At 52.2% G+C, this 21,499-nt stretch overlaps 2 protein-coding genes across 10 annotated transcripts in view; one reads left to right on the top strand and one right to left on the bottom strand.

Annotated features, from left to right (window-relative positions):
* The window catches only part of GON4L (gon-4 like), an 84,513-nt gene extending 71,213 nt beyond the window's left edge, over window positions 1–13,300 (top strand). For 4 of the 6 annotated variants that reach the window (XM_075562968.1, XM_075562959.1, XM_075562919.1 and 1 more), the window contains 13 exons: window positions 1,135–1,251; window positions 2,054–3,685; window positions 4,310–4,565; window positions 5,101–5,285; window positions 6,288–6,485; window positions 7,797–7,940; window positions 8,775–8,918; window positions 8,997–9,116; window positions 10,659–10,772; window positions 11,220–11,430; window positions 11,734–12,319; window positions 12,400–12,502; window positions 12,851–13,300. In XM_075562968.1, the coding sequence (XP_075419083.1) occupies window positions 1,135–1,251; window positions 2,054–3,685; window positions 4,310–4,565; window positions 5,101–5,285; window positions 6,288–6,485; window positions 7,797–7,940; window positions 8,775–8,918; window positions 8,997–9,116; window positions 10,659–10,772; window positions 11,220–11,430; window positions 11,734–12,319; window positions 12,400–12,502; window positions 12,851–13,000 (3,960 nt within the window). In that variant the 3' untranslated portion in view covers window positions 13,001–13,300. The remainder of the gene's footprint in view (window positions 1–1,134; window positions 1,252–2,053; window positions 3,686–4,309; window positions 4,566–5,100; window positions 5,286–6,287; window positions 6,486–7,796; window positions 7,941–8,774; window positions 8,919–8,996; window positions 9,117–10,658; window positions 10,773–11,219; window positions 11,431–11,733; window positions 12,320–12,399; window positions 12,503–12,850) is intronic. The other 2 variants (XM_075562948.1, XM_075562941.1) reach the window with 2 other exon arrangements.
* Window positions 12,689–16,888, bottom strand: MSTO1 (misato mitochondrial distribution and morphology regulator 1). Of its 4 annotated transcripts, none has more exons than XM_075563005.1 (14): window positions 16,756–16,888; window positions 16,532–16,667; window positions 16,152–16,221; window positions 15,985–16,060; window positions 15,728–15,797; window positions 15,531–15,657; window positions 15,274–15,391; window positions 15,044–15,178; window positions 14,802–14,954; window positions 14,494–14,625; window positions 14,244–14,422; window positions 13,949–14,053; window positions 13,743–13,855; window positions 12,691–13,561 (listed from the first exon to the last, which is right to left on the bottom strand). In XM_075563005.1, exons 1-14 carry the CDS (start codon window positions 16,837–16,839, stop codon window positions 13,350–13,352), a joined length of 1,710 nt encoding a protein of 569 aa, XP_075419120.1. In that variant the 5' UTR covers window positions 16,840–16,888; the 3' UTR covers window positions 12,691–13,349. The 4 variants fall into 4 exon arrangements, with proteins under 4 accessions (XP_075419102.1, XP_075419120.1, XP_075419095.1 ...); XM_075562997.1 differs by having other exon boundaries at window positions 12,692–13,564; XM_075562987.1 differs by having other exon boundaries at window positions 12,689–13,561; window positions 13,743–14,053.
* Between the last annotated feature and the right edge of the window lie 4,611 nt (window positions 16,889–21,499).

Here is a 21,499-nt window from a genome sequence, read left to right as displayed (position 1 = left end):
AAGGGGAGGAAGAGACTGGGAGGAGTCACCTGTGAGTGTCTGTAGCCAGCACAATGGGTATTCGAACCCAGAGAGCTCAAGTAGAGAAGTAAAATCGAGGACATTAAGTCAGCGCAGTTGCCACTGTCACCACCACAAACAGCAAATTCTTCCCTCCCAACGTAATAACGTCAGTGACTTGTGTTTCCGTATGTGGCGTTATCTAAGCAGTCTCAGTCCAACATGCCTGCATAGACTCCGTCTCCACCATCTGCTGATAGTCACCAAGTCTTTAATGTTCTTTCTTTGTTGCCAGTTGCCTTACTTCCGGCCTTAATCCCAAACTGGATGTATGAGTCATTTCCTAACTGCTGACTCCAGACTCATGTATTCTGTTCTTTGCTTTATTACCAAAGCCACCTTCACCGTATCCGTTGGGATAAAGTTAGACTACTTTGTCTCTCCACATTCATTTAGTTCTAACTGAAGCAACATGCTTGTGGTTTCTCAGACGCCCGATTCAGCATGTGAAGTGCATGTTGCCTTCTTATGTCTTATTTCGAACTCTGGTCCATTAAGATTAATTTATATTTGCACCAGACCTAGAAAAATGTTTTTGTCCACATTTGAATTGTGTGCCGTTTTGTACACACTTGTATACATCTTTGCTTGTGATTTTTAATGGGGTGCCACTATTGGTCTCAATGACTCTTTCTCCCTTTCCTATTGAAATGCCTTAAGAGCAGGGGTTACTTGTCTGCTGTCACAGAGTGCCCGACAGATGAATCAGTGCTTTTTGTCAGTGTCTTAAGTTCAGTCCCCTCTTAGGTTATTTAGGGAAACCCAGGCCCCAGAACAAAGGGTAAGGCACTCTGACGACAGCCGCAGAGCTAGAAACAAAGCTTTCTCTGATGAGCTGCTTCCTCTTCTTGGGACCAGAATAGAAATATAGGATAAGGAGTAAGTGTAAACTCTCTGTTGGCTAGAAGTTAGTTTAATTTGAAATGCAAACGTGGCCAACAACAGATATCATCTTTGTATGTGTGTGTGTGTGTTCATGTCCATCGGGTCAGAAAATCTCAGGTTCTTCCCTGCCTTGACAGAGACCAATTTGTGGAGGAGGAGTGTAACTCAAGCTTTATTTTTCATGTTAAGATGTTTAAGAAGACCAAACAGCTGCCCGTCTTGGTGAAGTGCTGTGAAGAAATCCAGCCGCATCAGTGGAAGCCCCCAGTAGAGAGGGAAGAACATCGACTCCCATTCTGGTTAAAGGTATGACCTTTGACACAAACCCCCACCCCCAGTGTCTGTAGGAATCAGAGGTTACTGAAAACCCCGATAGAGACACTAAGGGCTACTTTAAGCCTTTGGTATTTTTAGTTGTAGAACTAAGACTTAAGTTGTTGTCTTTGTTTACTTACCCTTTTTCCACTCAGTGAAAGGTATTGGGTAAAATGATAGTTTCCTAAAGCAGATTCATGAAGAATATCTAGAGCAGTGTTTCCGACAGTGGGTAAGACTCTCGCCCCTAAGTTCCCCTGGAACAGTCCAGAGGGACTGAAAAAGCAGGTAAGCTCTACTTTATCCTGGATTATGGGCTATAGTACAAATGTGTGGGTTTGTTTGTTTGTTTGTTTGTTTTAAAGTTTTTAATCACTGTGGGACACTTAGTAATTTCTTTTCTGGAGAAAGGACAGTAGATCAAATAAGTTTGGGGGCCTATGATCTAGAGCAGTGGTTCTCAACCTTCCTAATGCCACGACCCTTTCATACAGTTCCTCTTGTTGTGATCCCTCATTCCCCAACCATAAAATCATTTTCGTTGCTACTTCATAACTGTAACTTTGCTACTGTTAGGAATTGGGCGATCCCTATGAAAGGGTTGTCGACTCCCAAAGGGGTTGCGACCCAGAGGATGAGAACCACTGATCTAGAGTATTTAATTTGAATGTAGTCCTAGCAGAAATTTAGTATTGTGCAAAAAAAAAATCCATGTTAGATGCCCTGAGACTGTCTTGGGAAGGGCCCTGTAGTCTGGAAGCCTGATGGGCTAGAGTGTTCTTGTTCCCAATAGGCCAGTTTGCCCTCCATCCAGAAGGAAATGCAGTACATGACTGAAGGCACTGGAGAGGGCGGACATGTGACCGGAGCTCCTGAGACCGGCGCAGACTCAGGCCTCGACAAGGGCAGCCCCGGAGTGGGTAGTGGCGCTCGCTACCCGCTGCTGTTGCCTAAGGACGTCGTCCTGAAACTGAAACCCGTTGCCAAGCGGTTTTCCAGGAAGGCTTGGAGGCAGAAGCGGTCATCAGGCCTGAAGCCTCTTCTTATCCGACCCAGCCCCTCGCTTCCACCAGCCAGACAAACTCAGTCAGAAACCCCTCCAAGCAACATGGTGGGTCAGGTCCCTCACCCGATCCAGACCGTGTCAGGCCGCCCTCCTTTGGAAGTCATAGGGGGTCCTGGCTTTGAGTCTGCCTTGGCACTACCTGAGGCCAGGACTGGCTTCTCTCTCTCCTCTGCCCTTGTGCCCAAAGTAATGCTGCCTTCACTTGCCCCTTCTAAGTTTCGAAAGTCGTGTGTGAAACGGAGACTCCCAAAGAGAAAGGGGGTCAAGGCCCCTCCCTGTCTGAAGCCTGCCCCCTTCATCCACCCTGCACCTGTCATCTTCACCGTTCCTGCCACCACCGTGAAGGTCGTGAGCCTTAGCACTGGCTGTAACATGATGCAGCCAGTCAACGCAGCTGTGGCCCCGAGCTCTCAGCCCATTCCCATCGCTACCCTCTTGGTTAACCCCACTTCCTTTCCCTGTCCATTGAACCCACCCATTGTAGCCTCCTCCATTCCACCCTTAATTGTCTCTGGTAACACTGTGAATCTTCATGGACCATCTACCACTGAAGATAAGGCCCGGAGCAATGTGGACCTTGCTTGTCCATTGACTGAAGGCAAAGGTACCTTTCAAAGCCTTGAACCCAAACTGGAACCCCAGGAAATAGCTCTTCAGTGTACTACTGCCCTTCCCAAAGAGGAGCGCAGTCCAGGGCCTCTACCAGCAGATCGAGGGTGCCAGGAAGAGCTGTCCGAAAGCTATCCCTATCGCTGGACTATTGTGAAAATGGAGGGGGGAGGGCAAGTCCTAGAAGCCCTGCCTCAGAGCTTCCAGGAGTCTCATAAGTCTCCTCTCGGGAACTTAGGAGAAATTGTCAAGGTCGAACTTGAAGACCCTGGGGTGGAACTCTCTAGCCGCTCCTCTGAGCAGAACGTTTGTGCTGAAATCAAAGAAGAACCTTCCATGGAATTGGATGCCACGAGCTCCCCGAGTGAGGGGCTAAATGGCACTGGAGAGGTGAGGAAGCCACCGGTCTTACACAAGGAGGACGGGAGGAGTCCGCTGACCAGAGCCCCTGCAGCTTCTCAGGAGCTTCCTGAGGAAGGGAACTCGGGAGAGGTGAGCAAAGGCTCTCCAAAGACTGCTTCTGCTTCCATGGATCCTGAGATGGGTCTTAGCAGCCCCCTGGGAAAGCCTGAAGACACCTCGAGTGCTGACGGGCAGTCGGTGGGAACGCCCGTGGGAGCAGAAACGGGCGGCGAGAAGGACGGGCCCGAGGAAGAGGAAGAAGAGGACTTTGATGACCTCACCCAAGATGAGGAAGATGAGACGTCATCAGCTTCTGAGGAGTCTGTGCTCTCGGTGCCTGAGCTCCAGGTGAGAGCATGCAGAATATGTTTGACTGATTGATGAGTCATAGCTGGCTTACATAGTCCTAAGGTAACTTTGTTTTACTCTTTAATGTAGTATGGGACATAGTTTGGGGATTGAGGTTATAGGATTGGGAAAGGATAAAATTTCCCTTCCTGTTTATACTTGAGAGGAACCTGGGTGGCATAGTAGATACGCATTGGGCTGTGAACCACAAGGACGGCGGTTTGAAACTGTCCGCTGTTTGGAGGCAGGAAGATGAGGCTGCCCGTGCCTGTAAAGAGGCAGTCTCAGAACCCCGCAGGAGCACTTCTACCCTGCCCCATAGGCTCCCCGGGAGTCGGAATCCGCTCGATTGGCAGTGCGTTTGAAGGTGGTTGGTTTGAGTTTATTTCCCCCATTTTATTCGACTTAAAGAGATTTAAATTTTAAATAGAATCACCTGAGCACACTTTAAATCCCTGAAAAAGTAGACCATCAGTAGGTGTCATGGCAAAGGAAAACTTTCTTGAGGGCCCAAGAAAACCATTCCGAAGGTTCTGCTATTCAGTGAACCCATAACCCAGGGCGTCGAATTCAGTGGTTACTGGTTTACCTCTGTGCCTTTCGATCCGTGTGCACTTTGTACAGGAGACTATGGAGAAACTCACTTGGCTTGCGTCTGAAAGGCGTATGAGTCAGGAAGGGGAATCTGAGGAAGAGAACTCCCAGGAGGAGAATTCTGAGCAGGAGGAGGAGGAGGAAGAAGAAGCAGAGGGAGCAGAAAGCCTGCAGAAAGAGGATGAAATGGCTGAGGAAGCAACGGGGGCCACTGTTGAGAAGCCCCCTTCTACTTTGACCTCACCCCAGTCTGCTCCAGAATTGGAGACGAACAGGACTCCACCAGGTGGGTGTGGCAAGCATGTCCTGAGGGGCAGCTCTGGGGCTCTTTGCTCAAAAGCAGGGTCCAGAGCGACCAGCTTTCAGACCAGTCTCCCCTGTCACTGCCTTTCCCCGGTACACACATGTAACCTGGTGTCTTTGCAACGAAGCAGTGCTTGGAAACGCTACCTCTGATTCTTATCAGCTTCTAGGCTTATCAGGATTTTTATACTAGTTCCCAGTTCTACCATCCATGGTACTAAAAGATAGGTTTATGTCAGCAAACACTGCTCATTCCTCACGCAGACAGGGTCCCTTGAGTGCCCAGCGTGAGACCATACCTGCTCTGTGGGCCTTCTCCCCGTGGCCTCATTGTCATCACTGGGCACGCAGGTACTCAACCCCTGCTGAGCGCCAACTTGAGAGAACGACTTCACGGTTTTACAGCCAGTTCTACCCCAGGCTGTTGGGAGACAGTGGAGGGCGGGGTGGGTAGCCGCGGCTGGGGAGGAGGAGAGGTTGACGCACAGAGAGACACCCCTTTTCTCATGCCCTCCGAGGAGGGAGCAGCAAGACCGCTGGCAAGGGCCGGAGCAGTTCCCGGGCTCGCAGCAAGCGGGGGAGCCGCGCCCGGGCCCGCAAGGACACCGCCAAGCTGCTGCTGCTGTACGCAGAGGACATTCTGGAGCGGGACCCTCTCAGGGAGCAGAAGGACTTGGCTTTCGCCCAAGCATATCTGACCAGGGTAGGCAAATACTGCTTCCTGTCCCTGCCTGTCCCCACAGATGAGCTGCTACTAGTTCACGGGAGATAGTTTAAAGACAAAGTCTGTTCTTTAGGCTCACCTGGAATTACCAAGTTTTCTGGTGAGAGAACTTCAAGGGCACATGAGAGTTCAGTCACAGGCAGCTTGATTGTCAGTACTCCGGCATCCCCTTCTGCTGCCCAGAGTTCGGACTCGGGTGGTAGCATCTTCCGCGGGAAGTGGTGACTGCTCACTGCTCTGGTAGTGGCCCTGGTTCACTCTCGTTCTCTTGGTGACTGGCTGCAGCCTTCATACTACCCCTCCGCTCGCACTGATGACTGCGGCTTCGTCTTCCCTCCTCCAGTGCATGGAGGGCAAGTAAGGAAGCGGGGACGGGCTGTGGCCTTGAGAAGCACGTTCCCTGGATTGGGGCACAGTGCTGTGGTCTCTCGAGAGTGGGGGTTTTCCAGTTGCCTTGTACCAGCAAAGGAGCTTCTGCCATGTTCCTTGTTGGGTGTCCCTCTGAACAATCAGGACTTAAGACCTTTCAGCGGCGCAGAGGGATTCTTTTTTTTTTTAAATCTTTTTATTGGGGCTCATAAGGCTCTTATCACACTCTGTACATACATCAATTGAGCAAAGCACCCTTATACATTCGTTGCACTCGTCATTCTCAAAATTTACCTTCCACTTGGGTTCCTGGAATCAGCTCGGTTTCCCTTTTTTTCCCCTTCTCCCCCTCCCTCCCTGCTCCCTCCTTCCCCCTCGTCCCTTGATAGTTTATAAATAATTATTATATCTTATCTTACACTCCCCGGCGTCTCCCCTCACCCGGCTCCCCATTGCCCAGCTCCCAGAGAGGAGGTCACACATAGATCTCCGAGATCGGTTCTCCCTTTCTACACCCCCTTCCCTCCTGGTGTCACAGTACCCTGCCTTCTCCCTCAGCTTCCTGGTGGTACCCTAAGACAGAACCCTGATGATCCGAGTCTCCCTGTGTAGGTTCGGGAAGCACTGCAGCATCTCCCTGGCAAGTATGAGGACTTTCTTCAGGTTATCTATGAATTTGAATCAAGTGCCCAAAAGCGGACCGCTCTGGATCTCTACAAAAGCTTGCGCACTCTGCTCCAAGATTGGCCTCAGCTCCTCAAGGACTTTGCTGCTTTCCTGTTGCCTGAGCAAGCTCTGGCCTGTGGATTAGTAAGTAGATGCTCCTTGGTTAGAGCAAGACTAGGGTTGAATGGAGTTGAATCAGACTGTTTGCGCCTTGACAGCTTCCCGACGGATGCCTCCCCGTAGCCCCCGCTGATAAGACCCTACAGTGTTGTCCAGGGTGAGCTCACCACCCCTTGCTTAGGCTTCCTGTACCAGTGCGAGGAGAAGGCGTGACTTCTAGTTCTCGCTGAAGATCTTAAGCAAGCCATACGCCCCTTCTCCTCACTGCTGTGAAGCAGACCCTCATTCACCAAGTATTGGCTGGCTACCTACTATGTGTCAGTACAAATGCTGCGTTTGGGGAATTTAGCCAGGAAAAAAGCCTGAAATCTCTGTCCACTGAAACTCTGCATGATGTTGTTACAAGGAACCTGTGACATTCAGCATTTTGTACAACACAGCTGACTGAGCCCTAGTGTGAACTATAGACCTTTGTTAACACTAATGTATCATCTGGTATCGGGTGTAACAAACGTTGTCACAGGATCGCAGGGTGTTCTAATCTGAGAACAAAGTGAAGGAGAGGAGGGCTAATGGGCACTCTGCTCTGGGCACTTCCTGTGCACGGTTGCAGTCTGGCTCAGATCGCTCTGAAAAGCCTTGCCCTTCTCTCAAGAAGTCACACATAGGTAATGCTGCACGGTGCTGAGGTTTGCATAGAGAATGAAAATGGGAGGAGACGAGAGAGTTGTTGTCTGCAGGGTGAGCAAGAGAGTAGCGGGTTGTCATCTGCGTTCCACACGTTGGAGAGTCTTAAGTCTGAGGGATGTCCTGGTAGTCCTGGGCTGCGTGTGACAGCTGATAGATACATAGAGGGACAGGAGGGATAGTCATACTACTTCTGATAGTCTCATGACAAGTTATAATTAGCACACTGTGCCTGTCTCTTCATGGCATGACATGAGGCTCACGTGAGCACATATGTGAAAACTACGTGTCAGCTGGATAGTGCGCGCTCTATGAGGTTGCGTGTCAGAGACAGCAGTTCTTGCCGAGTCTTTCCTCTCAAAGCCGTTTTCCTGGGTGAAGGAGCCTCGATGCTGTGTGGGCTCACACTCACTGGCCGCCCCCAGGAGAAAGCTCTGTCGGTCGGAGCCCTTCCTGAAAGCCTACTGCCTGGGAAACCCTACTGACTGCACTTCAGAGGCTGTGGGTTCTCTGAGCCCACAGCGGCCCAGGGTCATTGAAATGTTGGACTAGAGCTCGACTCCCCTGCCCCAGCCCCTGGTTCGGAATGCTGAGCCTCGGAATGCACCAGGGTGGCTCGAGCAGTGGCCCCTGTTTTCCTTCTGGCAGTTTGAGGAACAGCAGGCTTTTGAGAAGAGTCGCAAGTTTCTCCGGCAGCTGGAGATTTGCTTTGCCGAGAACCCCTCACAGCACCAGAAGATCATCAAGGTCCTACAAGGCTGTGCACACTGCCTGCCCCAGGAGATCACCGAGGTACCCCTCCTGTCCGTCTCCTCCGCGTGCCGTCCCGCCTCTCTTCATCCTGGGGCCCGTGAAGAAGAAAGAACTGAAGCGTCCCTAAGGCATACAACAGGGGCTGGGGTCTGACCGAGTGTCACAGGCTGAGTGATGGATGCCACCATGCTCTGGAAGGGCCTGCTACCCTGTTCTGCTGGGTAGCACCCTACTTGGAGACTGGTATGGAAGAAGCGGAGCATGTGTGCATAATGATGATTAATGCCCATCCCTGTAGCCAAGCAAGGAGTCCTGGTGGGGTAGTGGTTACACATTGGGCTGCTAACAGCATGCTCAGCAGTTCAAAACCACCAGGCACTCTGTGGGAGAAAGACGGGCTTTCTTTTCCCATCAAGAGTTAAAACAAAACCAGACTCGCTGCCATTGAGTCAGGGCTGACCCGTAGCAACCTCCGTGGATTTCTGGGGCTGTGACTGGACATGGAAATAGAGAGCTTCTGCTTTGTCCCTCAGAGTTGCTGGTGGCCTCGAGCAGCTGATCGTGTGAGGCCCGGCCCACGCAGCCACACCGCCACCAGGCTCCTCTGCAAAGAGGTCCAGTCTAACTCTCGGGGCAGCTCCGCCTGCCCTGTCGGACTGCTCTGAGTCAGTGCTGACTTGATGGCAGGGAGTTTGTTTTTGAGTTGGTGGGTAAGCAAGATGCGACTGTTGAAGAATTTTTAAGTATGAAAGAGAGGTTTTTGTCTGTCTCCCAGTTAGTGAGGAAACCGGAACATGGAAATGCGTCAGGTTGGTCTGAGTGGGCCCCTGGAGAGATGGGGGGCTTCATCTTCCCCTCCGCAACTCTCTGCAGCTCAAAACACAAATGTGGCAGCTCCTCAGGGGCCACGAGCACCTGCAGGATGAGTTCTCCGTCTTCTTTGACCATCTTCGCCCAGCGGCTAGCTGGATGGGCGACTTTGAGGAGATCAATTGGACTGAGGAGAAAGAGTATGAGGTACGGGCTTGGGGGAGGCAGCGTGTGGGGTGGTACCAGCCCCGGAGCCTTACTGACTGGCACCGTCTCCTGCCCCAGTTTGATGGCTTCGAGGAAGTGGCATTGCCTGATGTAGAAGAGGAAGAGGACCCTCCTAAGATGCCCACCACCTCAAAGAGCAAGAGGAGAAAAGAGACGGGGGCGCAGAGCCATGATAAGGTACTCTGGGTCATGAGTTGGAGAGCATCCATTTTTCTTGAACTAAGACCGGAATTTTTCATGTATTGCTCTGGCTTAGATAAACTCAGGCTGGGTGAGATCTAACATTTTTTTATTTTTAGTTTCTTTCATTAAAATATTTTCTTGATATGATGATATTCACATATACACTCCCATAGTTAAATCACTTTTGAAAAGAGTTGTATATACATCATCACAAACAGTTCTAATGCTCTCTAACCCCTCCCTCATTTCTTTCATTGCTCCCCAATACCCCTCCCCCTTTCCATCGCCCACCACCCACCCCCACTAGCCATTGCTTCAGTTACTGTTTCTATGCATCTACTCCTTCTGTGCCTCATAAACTGAGACACAACAGAAACAATAAAAAAACAAAAGAAAATAATACAAAGATAATAAGAAAAAAGAAAGACCACCAACAATATTTAAAAAGCCAGAGTGGAACAAGTGAGAAATATTTGAACCTAGAGCAAATTCAGGTTGGGTCAAGAGAGATCAAACTGACCGAGTATCATATTCCACAATGTTTCAGTCCACCATAGTCAAGTTCACAGTAATCACTGTCTGGTAGTAAAGCTGTTGGAGTCCCTTGCTTGTGGCTACAGGGGCTCTGACCAGACAGTCCGCAGATGGGCTGGGCCCCCATGGTCCTCCATGCTCTACACCATTTCAGTTCTGGTACTTTCCCTCGTCGTAGTTAACTGTTGTGCATCTTTGGTGTGGACTTAATCAATGCCTCCCTTAGAGGGCTGCTTGTTGGAACACAAACCTTTAAGGCTCCAGACACTCTTCCAGTCGATAGCTGGGCACCCCTTGCTTTCTGCCCACACTATGCTCCACATCCACCCACCCACCCAGATCTGAGATGACTGTGGAACAGGATCCACATCAGGTGAAGGGAAGCATGCCGAAACTGGGGCGGGCAGCACGGTGACAGAAGAGACACCCAGCTGACCTCATTAGAAGGAGCGGATTCTACTGCTCTCCTCTTCAAGAAGTCATCTCTCAGGTCCTGTCACGCTTCCACAGGCCTTTCCTCTTCATAAACTGGGAGAGACAGCTTCTTGGTAGCAGAATGAGCTTGGGTAACTTGTTGAACCTCTGTCTGTTTCATCCTGCATAGGGATGATAGCAGTCCTTAGGTCTCGGGCTTGTTAAACAGCAGGTGTCATTGGCTGGGCCTTCCTTGTGTATAAAGCCCTCCCCAGGGGACTGATTGCAAGAGAGGAGCGCCCAAGGCGCAGGGAGACAGAAGGAAACCAAGGCACAGGAGCTCTCCAGTGATGTTGCTGGAGATTGTAGTTGACTGAAAAATTTTTTGAAACATCTGGACACTGGGGATACATTAGTCTTTTGGTCACTTAGGGATTGCTTTCGGGGTTTATGATAGGCTGTGGTCAGACTTCCCAGGCACTGTCAAGAGATGGTGCACGAGGAAAATGCTTGCAGGTGGGGCTTGTTCAGCTTCCTCTTGGGCCCAGAGTGCTTGCACGGCAGTTACTCCAGCTAAGTATCTCCTAGGAGACTGAGTGGCCGGATGGGACCAAGGACTGTAGCTGTTCGTGCCACGAGGGCGGGCCTGACTCGAAGCTGAAGAAGAGCAAGAGGAGGAGCTGCAGCCACTGCAGCAGCAAGGTGAGGAGGGCCGGGGTCAGGATGGCACTCAGCTGCCCAGGGCCCGCTGTGGGCCATAGTTTGTACCTCCTCACAGTCCTAAAATAAATTGTACATTTCTAAATAATATATTCTTTTATACACGTACTTGAATACATGCAAGGTCAAATCTTTAAAAATATAAATGAGTCTTGCATTTTTAATTGAGCCTGTGTCTAGGATTTGGAAACAGCTCACCCAGATCAACGATCTCTCTCTTAGTCGTGTGTGTTGGTTTGTTTGAATGCAAACCTGTGTCGGGAACTCCTGTCCTCACAGTCATCCCTGCTGCTCTAGAAACAGAGGGTCAGTGCTGGGTCGGGGAGTGCAGCGCCCTCTGCTGGACCAGTGACCATGATTGGTTGGCATGGCTTCTTCTGTGGCCATCAATTGAAATACAGGTCAGGTGACCCTTAACCATCTGTACAGGTTTGTGACAGCAAATCCTACAAGAGCAAGGAGCCCCAGGAGTTGGTGAGCAGTAGTCCCCACCGTGAGGCCAGCCCCATGCATGCTGCCAAGGACCCCGGGCAGAGCAAGGATGTGGTGGAGGCAGAAGCCCCAGAGGAGCGGGAAAGTGTTGAGGTGATGCAGAACAGGACTGGCAGAGCCACCAGAAAGGGAGAGACACCTGTCCCCGGTGAGTAACCAAGTTCCCAAGCCCACCCAGCCTTCTTCCTCACGTCCTTGGCCCTGACCCAGTTTGAGCTTCACTAAATGACAGCCTTGCCTTTCTACCCTATGACCTCAATCCTCCTGCCGAAGTAGGTGCTACAGTCTCAGGAGCCATACTCTCTCTGTCCCCTTCAGAGCCCTTCCACGGGTCCCTCCAGATCCTCTCAGATCTACACTCTCAGCATGGTAGTGGGTGTAGCCCTCCCTCCCGGCTTTGTTAGAGCTTTGTCATGTGACCCTATCCTTAGGTCCTTATTTTTCCCTTCAGCAGGATTGGCTGCAGGGAGCGTATCGTTGCCCACCCGAGAAGTGACCGTTACCGACCGACTCCTCCTGGATGGCCCACCACCGTGCTCACCGGACGGTGCTCACCCTTCCTCACCAACGGTTGCAAGCAGTCAAGTTGGGCCCGAGATGTCTGGTTCCACACTTCACGCAGACAGCGAGGGCCAGGAAGCTTTGGCTGGGTCCAGGACTTCCGCAACGGAGACATGGCCTGAGACTGTTGAGCTCCCTGCCCCCTTCCCAAGCCCTGTTTCTTCAAGGACCAGAGACTTAGGGAATAAACAGGAGTCTGGGGTGACTGACGAACTAGAAACTCAAGAGAGTGGGCTGCCCTTAAGCAGAGCTGGAGTGAAGACCGCAGACAGGATGTCCCCCGTCCACGAATCTTCTTCAGCGACTGATGCCTCAGACATGTCCCCAAAAGCCCTTAGCGGGAGTTTGACTAAGGACAGTGGACTGGAGGGCAGAGGTCCAGATGGGGAACAGCCACCAAAGGCCACGGAAGCTACCGTATGTGCCAACAACAGCAAGGTCAGCTCCACTGGGGAAAAGGTGGTTCTGTGGACAAGGTAGGTGAGGGCAGGATGGAAGGGCGGGAGGCACGCAAGGGTGGCTGGCTCCTCAGGATCACCCATGCTCTGGCTCACAGGGAAGCTGACCGGGTGATTCTCACCATGTGCCAGGAGCAGGGGGCACAGCCACAGACCTTCAGCAGCATCTCCCAACAGCTGGGAAATAAGACCCCTGCTGAGGTAAGGGGGGGTGGGTGGGGGAGCCCCAAAAGACACTTGAGACTTCAAATGCACCACATTGAAAACTAAGGTTCCGGCAGAGGTGTCTCCTAGGGAGGGTTTCATCACATGCTCATGGTTCAAAGCACAGGGGCATCGATTGGATTTCGAGGTAGCAATGGAACAAAGGCTTTATTCCAGATTTCTGGTGGAAGTGTGGCTTTGGGCTAATTATGTAGCCAGTTTCCCTGCGTATAAAGGAGCTGCAGCTGTCAGGACGCTGACGTGTGGAAGGCACAGCCTGTTCCACTGCTGCTCCGCAGTGCCCTGGCACGTGGCGGTGACAGTGGCCCTCGTGCTCCCACCCAGGTCTCCCACCGCTTCCGAGAGCTCATGCAGCTCTTCCACACGGCCTGCGAGGCCAGCTCGGAGGACGAGGACGATGCAACCAGCACCAGCAATACGGACCAGCTCTCTGACCACGGGGACCTGCTCTCCGAGGAGGAGCTGGATGAGTGAGGCACAGGGCCACAGCCAGCACGGCCCGCTGCTTGTGCAAGCCCTGGGCTCCACTCAGCCGGAAGTGGAGAGGCCAGGGACAAGGCACAGTCAGGCTGGGGGCCGACTAGGGCCCAGGGTTCTGCCCTCCTGTGCTGCCTGTGTGAAAGCCATGGCACCGTTGTAAATAGCAATGCAGAAGAGGGGTTCAGCCCTTTCTCTTTTTTATTTCAAATGGTCCGTATTTATTGTCCTGTGCTCGAATCATGTGTTTCTCAGTGTAATAAAGACTTGTTGGGTGCAGCCAGCACGGAGCCCTCACGCATCGAGCAGTTTTTATCGGAAAGCAGCTCCTGCCTGCTCTGGGACTTCAGTATGCGAGGCTGTCGCTAGGCCGGTAGCACTGGGCCAGGCTGTGTAGCTCCTGCACCACCTCCTCCAGGTCGTCCTGCTCCGCTCCAGCAGCCATGAAGCTGGCCCAGCGCCGCAGGTCCAGTCTGCTGAGCTCTTTGGCCAAGTCTCCAAGGGTCTGATGCAGAGCCGAAGAGGAAGCCAGGTTTCCAAACACCGCGATGCTCTCTGCTGCTGTGGAGGGAGGGACGCACACACAGTCACAGGAGTCTGGGCCCTTGCTGGACACAAGTACTAGGCGAGGGTTCCTGAGGAGGGCAGGCTGGATGGAGGAATGCTCCCCTGGGTGGCAGTCTGCAGACCCCTCCCTGGCTGGCGGAGAGTGTACTTTTTTTCTTCATCGCCTACATACCTGCCCCCACTGGCGGACCGTCCGGAACTGAGCCCCATTTACTGAGGCTCGAGGAGAAGAGGCGTGGATATGGAGGAACCACCTTGCAAGGAGTCAGCAGCAGATGGGAAGAACTGTGGGGGCAAGAGAATAGCAAGTGGGGCGCAGCAAGCGGGGAGGGGGACGGGGAAGTGGGGGAGGAGGGGAGGAGTGAGTCTTGCACTGACCTTACAGCCCTGGGCTGCTGCTGCCTTAAGTACTGGGTCAGGACCTCCTCCCCGGTGGCACACGTGTGCAGCGGGGAGCGCAGAGACGATGCTGCGGGGAGCGGGCTGCGGGACCATGCCCAGACCACCTTTACTAGGCCGGCATGAACACCAGCCCAAGAAGACTCCTAACCCATCAGCGTAGCCGGCTTCTCAGAGACCTTGTGTGTCACCACAACCCCAAGGGCCGAGAGGCAATGCCGTCAATGTCGAGAGGTGGGCACGTGGGTAAGAAGGGCTCCTCACTCCAACGTACCTGGTGTGCAGTGCGCTGCCCACGCCCCTGAGCACCACAGAATGGGCAAAATAGCGAGTTCCGGGTGGGTCCCCACAGGCAGACAGCGGGGTCCATGGGCTGGCTCCCCCAAGCTGCATCAGGGTATCAGGAAGGGACTGTCCTGAGGGGAAGGGGATGGTGGCTCCAGCTGTCACCACCTGGAAGCAAGGGCCAGGTCAGGTCTGAGATTGGCCTCAGCTCCTCTCTGTGCCCTCCCCAACCCCCATACCTTTTTCCCAGCGAAGCTCAGCATGTCGGCCAGGTGAACCATGGGAACTGGCGAGCAGCGCAAGCGATACGGGACAGTGACTGTGTCCAGGGCCGTAGCCAAGATGGCACTGCAGTGGAAGGGCAGAGTTGCCTGGAAAGGGGCACGGAGAGGAGCATGCTTGGCCTTGGGGGCCTGGGACAGTGGTGGCAGAGGCAGGTCCTCTTGTAGGGCTGTGTTTGGGCCAAGAATGACCATGACACTGTGGGGTCAAGGGACAGGTATTCCTGTGAGCCCACTGTAGTCTGCACGGGAGCATAGGGCCTTACATCGTACTGCAGGTGGGGGAAGGTGACAGGTGGCTCCGGTCGCAGGCCTAGGCTTCCACCCAAGGACAAGGGGCAGACGAGGGAGCTGTGAGCAGTCAGGCGCACCAGCCCGAAAGCTGTGTTTAGCAGACGGTAGACGCTCTTCTGGGGCTCCTGGTGACATCATGGAGGAGTGTGCGGGTTTGAATCCTCCCATTTCTCCCTCCCACCCTACAACCGTGTTCTCTGCGTGATCCACTCACCCCGAGTGTGTAGGGCCCCGGGAGCAAGCCCCACGTTATCAATCCCCGGCCCGAGTACTCGTCCTGTAGCAGCTCTGCAGTCTTAGCGCCTACCCCGGAGAAGCCGTCGTGCAGGTCACAAAGGACCTGGAAACCCTGGAGAGAGAGGGGTCTTTAGAGATGGAGGAGAGGACAGCTTAAGACGGGAGTCTCTACTGTGTGTGCTGTGGCCCCGGCCCCGGCCCCGCTACCTGCAAGTAGTCACACTCCTCCACATAGAAGTGCAGCCTGTCCTCCAGCTCTTCCAGGTACCCAGGCTCCTGCAGGATACTCTCGCCTTGGCCAAAAGCCTCCAGCCGACCTGTATCCCTGCCACATGGGAATATGAGACCCAGGAGTTGGGGACCGAGGACACCACCCTCACCCTCCTCAGTCTCTCCTGTCTCGGAGGGTGGCACCAAGGAGGCCCTGGCTGTGGTGGGGACCCAGGTGTGCTGGGCCCTCGTACCCATCGTGGTTGTACTTGTGAATCATACAGATGCTTCGGGGATGGAGCCGCACTCGCAGGAAGTCCGACCACACTCTGACGCTGCTCTCAGGGGTGGCGGGTGGCGTGGGCGTTTGTGCAAGGGAAGCTGAGGGAAAAAGCGGAGGGAACTGTAGTACTTTCCTCGCCTCCCCGCCCCCTTCCCCCACCTGGTGTACCTGGACATGCCTCCCGTGTGCCATTGGGGATGGATTTGACCCTCCAGACACCGTCACTGCTCCGTACTCCCTGGGACGGGTGAGAAGTCTACTTCAGTTCCATGCAGCCACCTCGCTTTCCACAATCACAGGAAAATAAGTGATTTCCCCTGCCCCCTGAACACTATTCTAAGGAGTGTAAGAGGCTCAACGTGCTTTCTCTGCCAAGGTGGAGTCGGAGTCCTCAGTGGCTTACAGAGCCTGGGCAGGGCCCTCACCTCCGCACTCAGCACATCCTGGAGATAGGGGTTCTTGGGACAGAGTTCCTCTTTGTGCGTGGTCAGCTTCCCCTGCCTGGCAGAGTTGGAGATTGAGCATGGCGACACTCCCTGGGTTCTCCAGTTCTCTAAGGGCACCTGCCCCCCAACACAGCACAGGTACGCACCAAGCGATTGCAGCATCTAGCTGTTTGTCTCTGTAGAGTCCACCTTCCTGCTGCAGGGAGCTCAGGCTACCTGCACAGACATATAAGGTCCTCGCTGTCACCCCTCACACCATCCTCCCTCCAGTACCTTGGCTGGTCCAGGAAACGTCATTAGATTGGCACGACGGCGGCCTGCGCGGTGCTACCCTTCCCACAAGAGTTCTCGGGGGGGGGCGGGGGGGGAATACCGCGTGCCCTCCTGCGTCCCCTGAGGGGTGGCCTCTCCGGTGGGCTCTTCATCTTTGGTTAATGTAGCCTTAGGGTCTTGCAGCAAAGGATGCTGGAGACTCCACACGCAGAAGGGGCAAACTAAGCACCTCTAACCCCCACTTCCACCTCACCCTTCAGATCCATGATGATGAGTCGCGGCGTGTAGGTGTCCAGGCCATGCAGGGTCCGTCCCGTCCGGTACAGGACGTCGGGGGACAACTCTGCTGGCGCCTCCTTGGCATCCGTCGGGCGGCCCAGAGCAGCATCCTGGGGCGGCAGGAGGAGGTTGGGGCTTAGGCTGAAACTCAGGGCTTGAGATCACGAAAAGCTCCTCGGGGGCGCCGGGAAAGCTTACCTGCTGGTTCCACCAGTGCGCTCCCACGAAACCAGCAAAATGTCCCAACTGCAGCGTAAGCACCTCTCGAGCCCCGCCAGCCATACCGCCCGGCTCGGCTCGGCTCCGTTCGGCCAAACCGCCCCGCCCCGCGCGGACTGCAGCTCGCCGATTGGTCCGACGAGCTTGTGGGCGGAGTCCCGCTAGCTGCACCCTATTGGTCCGCCTACATATCCTTTCCCGAAGGACAAATGATTGGTGAAGTCAAGAGACACCACCCACCGGTGCCGCCCCCCTTGGACCGGACTAGACCGGCTTCTGCGCGTAGGGGTTAGGGGTGGGGCCACACACGCACGCCGGAAGTCGCGTACCCCAGAGCCGGCGCGTCCTTCTGCGCTCTTGGAGTCCCACGTGCGCAGTCTCGGCGCTGCTCTTGGAGGCGGCCCTAGTTCCTGTGTCTTTTGAGGCTCTTGTATTTTGATAGCAAGACGCCATTCTTCTCTAGTAATATGCATCCGCTGGCAAAGGGATTTTTGTTTACTCTTGAAACAAAAGTAAAATCTTATCGGCAAAGAAGTTCCCCAAATGCTGCTCACAAACCTTCCTCTCCCCAAAAATCTCAGTCACCACGCTTATTAATTAAGCTTGTCGGTTGGACATCTCCCACTCCCACCCCCAAATAAAGAAGTCACAGTGGGTGTTATTTTTGCATCTGGTTTATTAGGTACCCAGTATCGTTTGTAAGATTCACCCCTATTCTTTGACCATATAAGACTTTGCTTCCATTGTTTCAGAGTGAATAGACCAGATTGTTTTTTGCTTTGGGAGACTTTTGAAGTTTAGGGCTATTTTGAGATGTTACAATTCACACGTGCACGTGTATATTTTTGTCACCGAGGAAACTGGTTCAATACTTAGTAACTAATAGCAAGTTACTTTCCACAGCTGACTTTCGAGTTATTGCAGGCTTCAAATTCCTTCAGCGTTATTTTGCTACTTTTGGTACACCCATCTTTCTTGGGCAAGTGTGCCAGACAACTTCGTTTCCCATTTGATAGCTGTAGGCGATGTAATGGGACAGGGTCCGGACCACGCAGTCCCTTCCCCCAGCCTCTCAGAAAGAGGGTGATCTGCTGGACTGTGCAGTCCCTGCCTCCAGCATTCCAAGGAGCTTATCTCCCGGGCCGGATCCACACAGCCCCTCACACACACACGTATGCATGCACGCACGCAGGCCTCTCAAGGCCAGAGCTGGACTGTGCAGCCTCTCCCCACACATGCCAAGAAGCTGGTCTGGGAAGAACTCAGCCCCTGCAGCTGCGCACCTGAAAGCCTCCCTTCTCATCCGCACAAGTGCCAGCAGCTCTCTTCACCTCATTTGCATATTTCCCTGACCCAAATCCTACAAATATCCCACTGCCCCAACGATGGGTGCGATTTCCCTAACTTAACTCCTTGGGTCTCTGAACCTGCCCAGGAGCTCAAGATGCGCCTGTCCCTTTCTCTGCTCTCCCTTCCCTCCCGGGAGCTCCTTCCCCGCCCTAATAAAGCCGCTCTCAACCTGACCTTTGTCTCAGTCCTATGTAGGTCAGTGTCTCAGCGTTGACCTCTCAATAACCCCAGGATATCAGCTGCCCTCTCCATAATATGATCCTGTCCCCACTCAGCCTTTTCCTTTCCGATTTTCCACCCCTTCCTGCCTTCCCACCTTTGCTTTGGGGCTAAGGGCCTTTTTGATCATTCTAAAGTGCGCATTTTCCTCCCGTGCTGCTCATGGCTTGAGCCTGTGGTAGTGGTGTGAGTTAGGCATTGACCTGTTAACCACAAGGTCACTGGTTCAAACCCACTAGCCGCTCCCTTGGAGAAAAATGAAGCTGTCTACTCTCATACAGACTTAGTTTCATGAATCCCATAGAATTGATTAGATGGTCTTGGGCTTAGACTAGTTTGTTCTGTCTATTGTTTAGCTGATAGGTGGCCTCTAGAACTGGCTACCATTCCAAGTCAGAAGGGCATCTTAGGTCTATAGTTCCCGGTTTCTTCCAGTCTCTGTTGACCGGTAAGTCTGTTCTTTTTGTGAATTGTAATTTTTGTTCCACAGCTTTCTCCCACTCTGTCCATGGCCCTACGTTGTGATTCTAGTCAGAGCAGTGTTGGCAGTCCGGCACCATCTCGTTCTCCTGGTCCCAGGGTCACTGTAGACTGTGCTTCACATGTGCTTCACACGGTCCATTGGTCCTCCTGAATCTTTGGTTCCTCCGTGTCCCTTTGCTCTGAATGGAAAGAGGCCAATAGTTGTATCTTAGATTGTGGGAAACTCACACTGAGGGAAATATGACAAGGACTCTATTCCCTGACTTACAACAGAGGGAATCTGGAAAGCTGGTATTGCACGGTAGGAAAGCCTCCACTTTGGTAAGTTAGAGGTGAAGTCCAACTATATTATCCTGCTTTAAAAATCATTCCCTGAGGGGCCGGCCCCAATCCCAACTACTAGGTAGACACCTGTCCCTCCCCCCAGAAGAATTTATTTCAAAGGACAGCATTGAATCTATAGTTCTGGGAGAGAGGCATATCTGATCAGAGCACACGGGAGCAGGTGAATGGGGAGGAGGAGAGAGTGGAGCACATGCTGGCCCATCAGGCCTTGAGGACGATGTTCCCCATTAGAGCAGTCAGTCCATAAAGAGGACCACATGGACGGCCCCACTATGAGACATGATGTCCCTCACTGACCCATAGCCCTACAGGGGACAACACCGGAGACACAGTGTGGGAATTGCACCCAATATGATCCCGCCACACAGAGGGGTGCAACAGAACACCAAGGGAATGGAGCGGCGAGGTCCTCAGCGAATGCTGAAGGTAGACTTTGGGGCCAGGGCATGGTGCCCCAACAGACTGGACAGGAAAACACTCCTAAAGGCCAACAAACAATCCTTGAACTAACTACAAGCTTTTCTTTCTTGTTGTGTTTTTTTGTGTCATTGGTTTGTTGTTGTTGTTTTGTTGTATATTGTTGCTTGGTTTTGCTCTGTCTTATTTTTGTGCATGTTATTATTTCCATAGGTCTATCTAAATAAGATAGGCTGGATGAACAATCTAAAGGAGAAAACAATGGGACCAATAGTTCCGGGGGTACATGGGAGAGGGGAAGGTGGGGGGAAAGGTAGTGGTGTTAACAAACCCAGGGACATGTGATCCAAATCGGTGGTGAGAAGGGTGTAGGAGACCTGGTAGGGCATGATCAAGGGTAATGTAACCAAGAGGAATTACTGAAATCCAAATGAAGACTGAACATGATAGTGGGACAAAAGGAAAGTCAAAGGAAATAGAGGAAAGAGCTAGGAGGCAAAGGACATTTATAGAGGTCTAAAAAAGGCAAATATATATGAGGATGGGGAGATAGATCTATGTGCATATATTTATAGGTTTGGTATTAAGGTAGCAGAAGGACATTGGGCTTCCACTCAAGTACTCCCTCAATGCAAGAATACTTTCTTCTGTTAAATTGGCATTCTATGATGCTTACCTTCCTCAACACAACTGCTGAAGACAAAACGGGTGCATAAGCAAATGTGGTTAAGAAAGCTGATGGTGCATGGCTATCAAAAGATAGATAGCTATCAAAAGATATAGCGTCTTCAAGATAAGGCTTGAAGGTGAACAAGCGGCCATCTAGCTCAGAAGCAACAAAGCCCACACGGAAGAAGCACACCAGCTTGCGTGATAATGAGGTGCCGAAGAGATCAGTTATCAGGCATCAAAGAACAAAAAATCATATCATTGTGTGCTCACCTCACTGATATGATTACTGAAGACAAATGGGTGCATAAGCAAATGTGGCGAAGAAAGCTGACGGTGCCCAGCTATCAAAAGATATAGCATCTGGAAAAAAAGAGGACCTGATGCAAGGGGCTTAAGTAGAGAGCAAATGCCTTGAGAATGATTGGGGCAGGGAATGTATGGATGTGCTTTATACAATTGATGTATGTATATGTATGGATTGTGATAAGAGTTGCATGAGTCCCTAAAAAATGTAAAAAAAGAAAAGAGGAGAAAAAAATAATTAGGGCAAAGACTGTACAGATGTGCTTTATACAATTGATGTATGTATATGTATGAACTGTGATAAGAATTGTATGAGCCCCAATAAATTGTTAAAAAAAAAAAAAGATATAGCATCTGGTGTCTTAAAGGCTTGAAGGTAAACAAGCGACCATCTAGCTCAGAAGTAACAAAGCCCACATGGAAGAAGCACACCAGCCTGTGTGATCACGAGGTGTCGAAGGGATCAGGTATTCAGCATCAAAGAACAAAAAAATCCTATCATTGTGAATGAGGGGGGGAGTGCAAAGTGGAGACCCAAAGCCCATTTGGAGGCGACTGTACATCCCCTTACAGAAGGGTCTCAGGGAGGAGACAAGCCAGTCAGGGTGCAATGTAGCAACGATGAAACATACAACTTTCCTCTTGTTCCTAAATGCTTCTTCCTCCCCCACTATCGTGATCCCAGTTCTACCTTACAAATCTGGGTAGACCAGAGGATGTACACTGGTACAGATAGGAACTGGAAACGCAGGGTATCCAGGACAGATGATCCCTTCAGGACCAGTGGTATGAGTGACGATACTGGGAGGGTGGGTTGAAAAGGGAACCGATTACAAGGTTCTACATATGACCTCCTCTCTGTGAGATGGACAACAGAAAAGGGGGTGAAGGGAGATGTTGGACAGGGCAAGATATGACAAAATAATAATTTATA

This window comes from Tenrec ecaudatus, chromosome 1 (genome assembly GCF_050624435.1).
Source record: "Tenrec ecaudatus isolate mTenEca1 chromosome 1, mTenEca1.hap1, whole genome shotgun sequence".
NCBI lineage: Eukaryota > Metazoa > Chordata > Mammalia > Afrosoricida > Tenrecidae > Tenrec > Tenrec ecaudatus.
The sequence above is the reverse complement of the archived record's forward strand: the minus strand, read 5'-3'. Positions and strand labels throughout refer to the sequence as shown.

Coding starts and splice junctions, on each gene's coding strand:
- MSTO1 (XM_075562980.1), bottom strand. CDS start 16,839: ATGGCTGGCGGGGCTCGAGAGGTGCTTACGCTGCAGTTGGGACATTTT. Junction 16,668..16,755: donor CGCACTGGTGGAACCAGCAG/GTAAGCTTTCCC, acceptor CTGCCGCCCCAG/GATGCTGCTCTGGGCCGCCC. Junction 14,054..14,243: donor GGCAGCGCACTGCACACCAG/GTACGTTGGAGT, acceptor ATGGTCCCGCAG/CCCGCTCCCCGCAGCATCGT.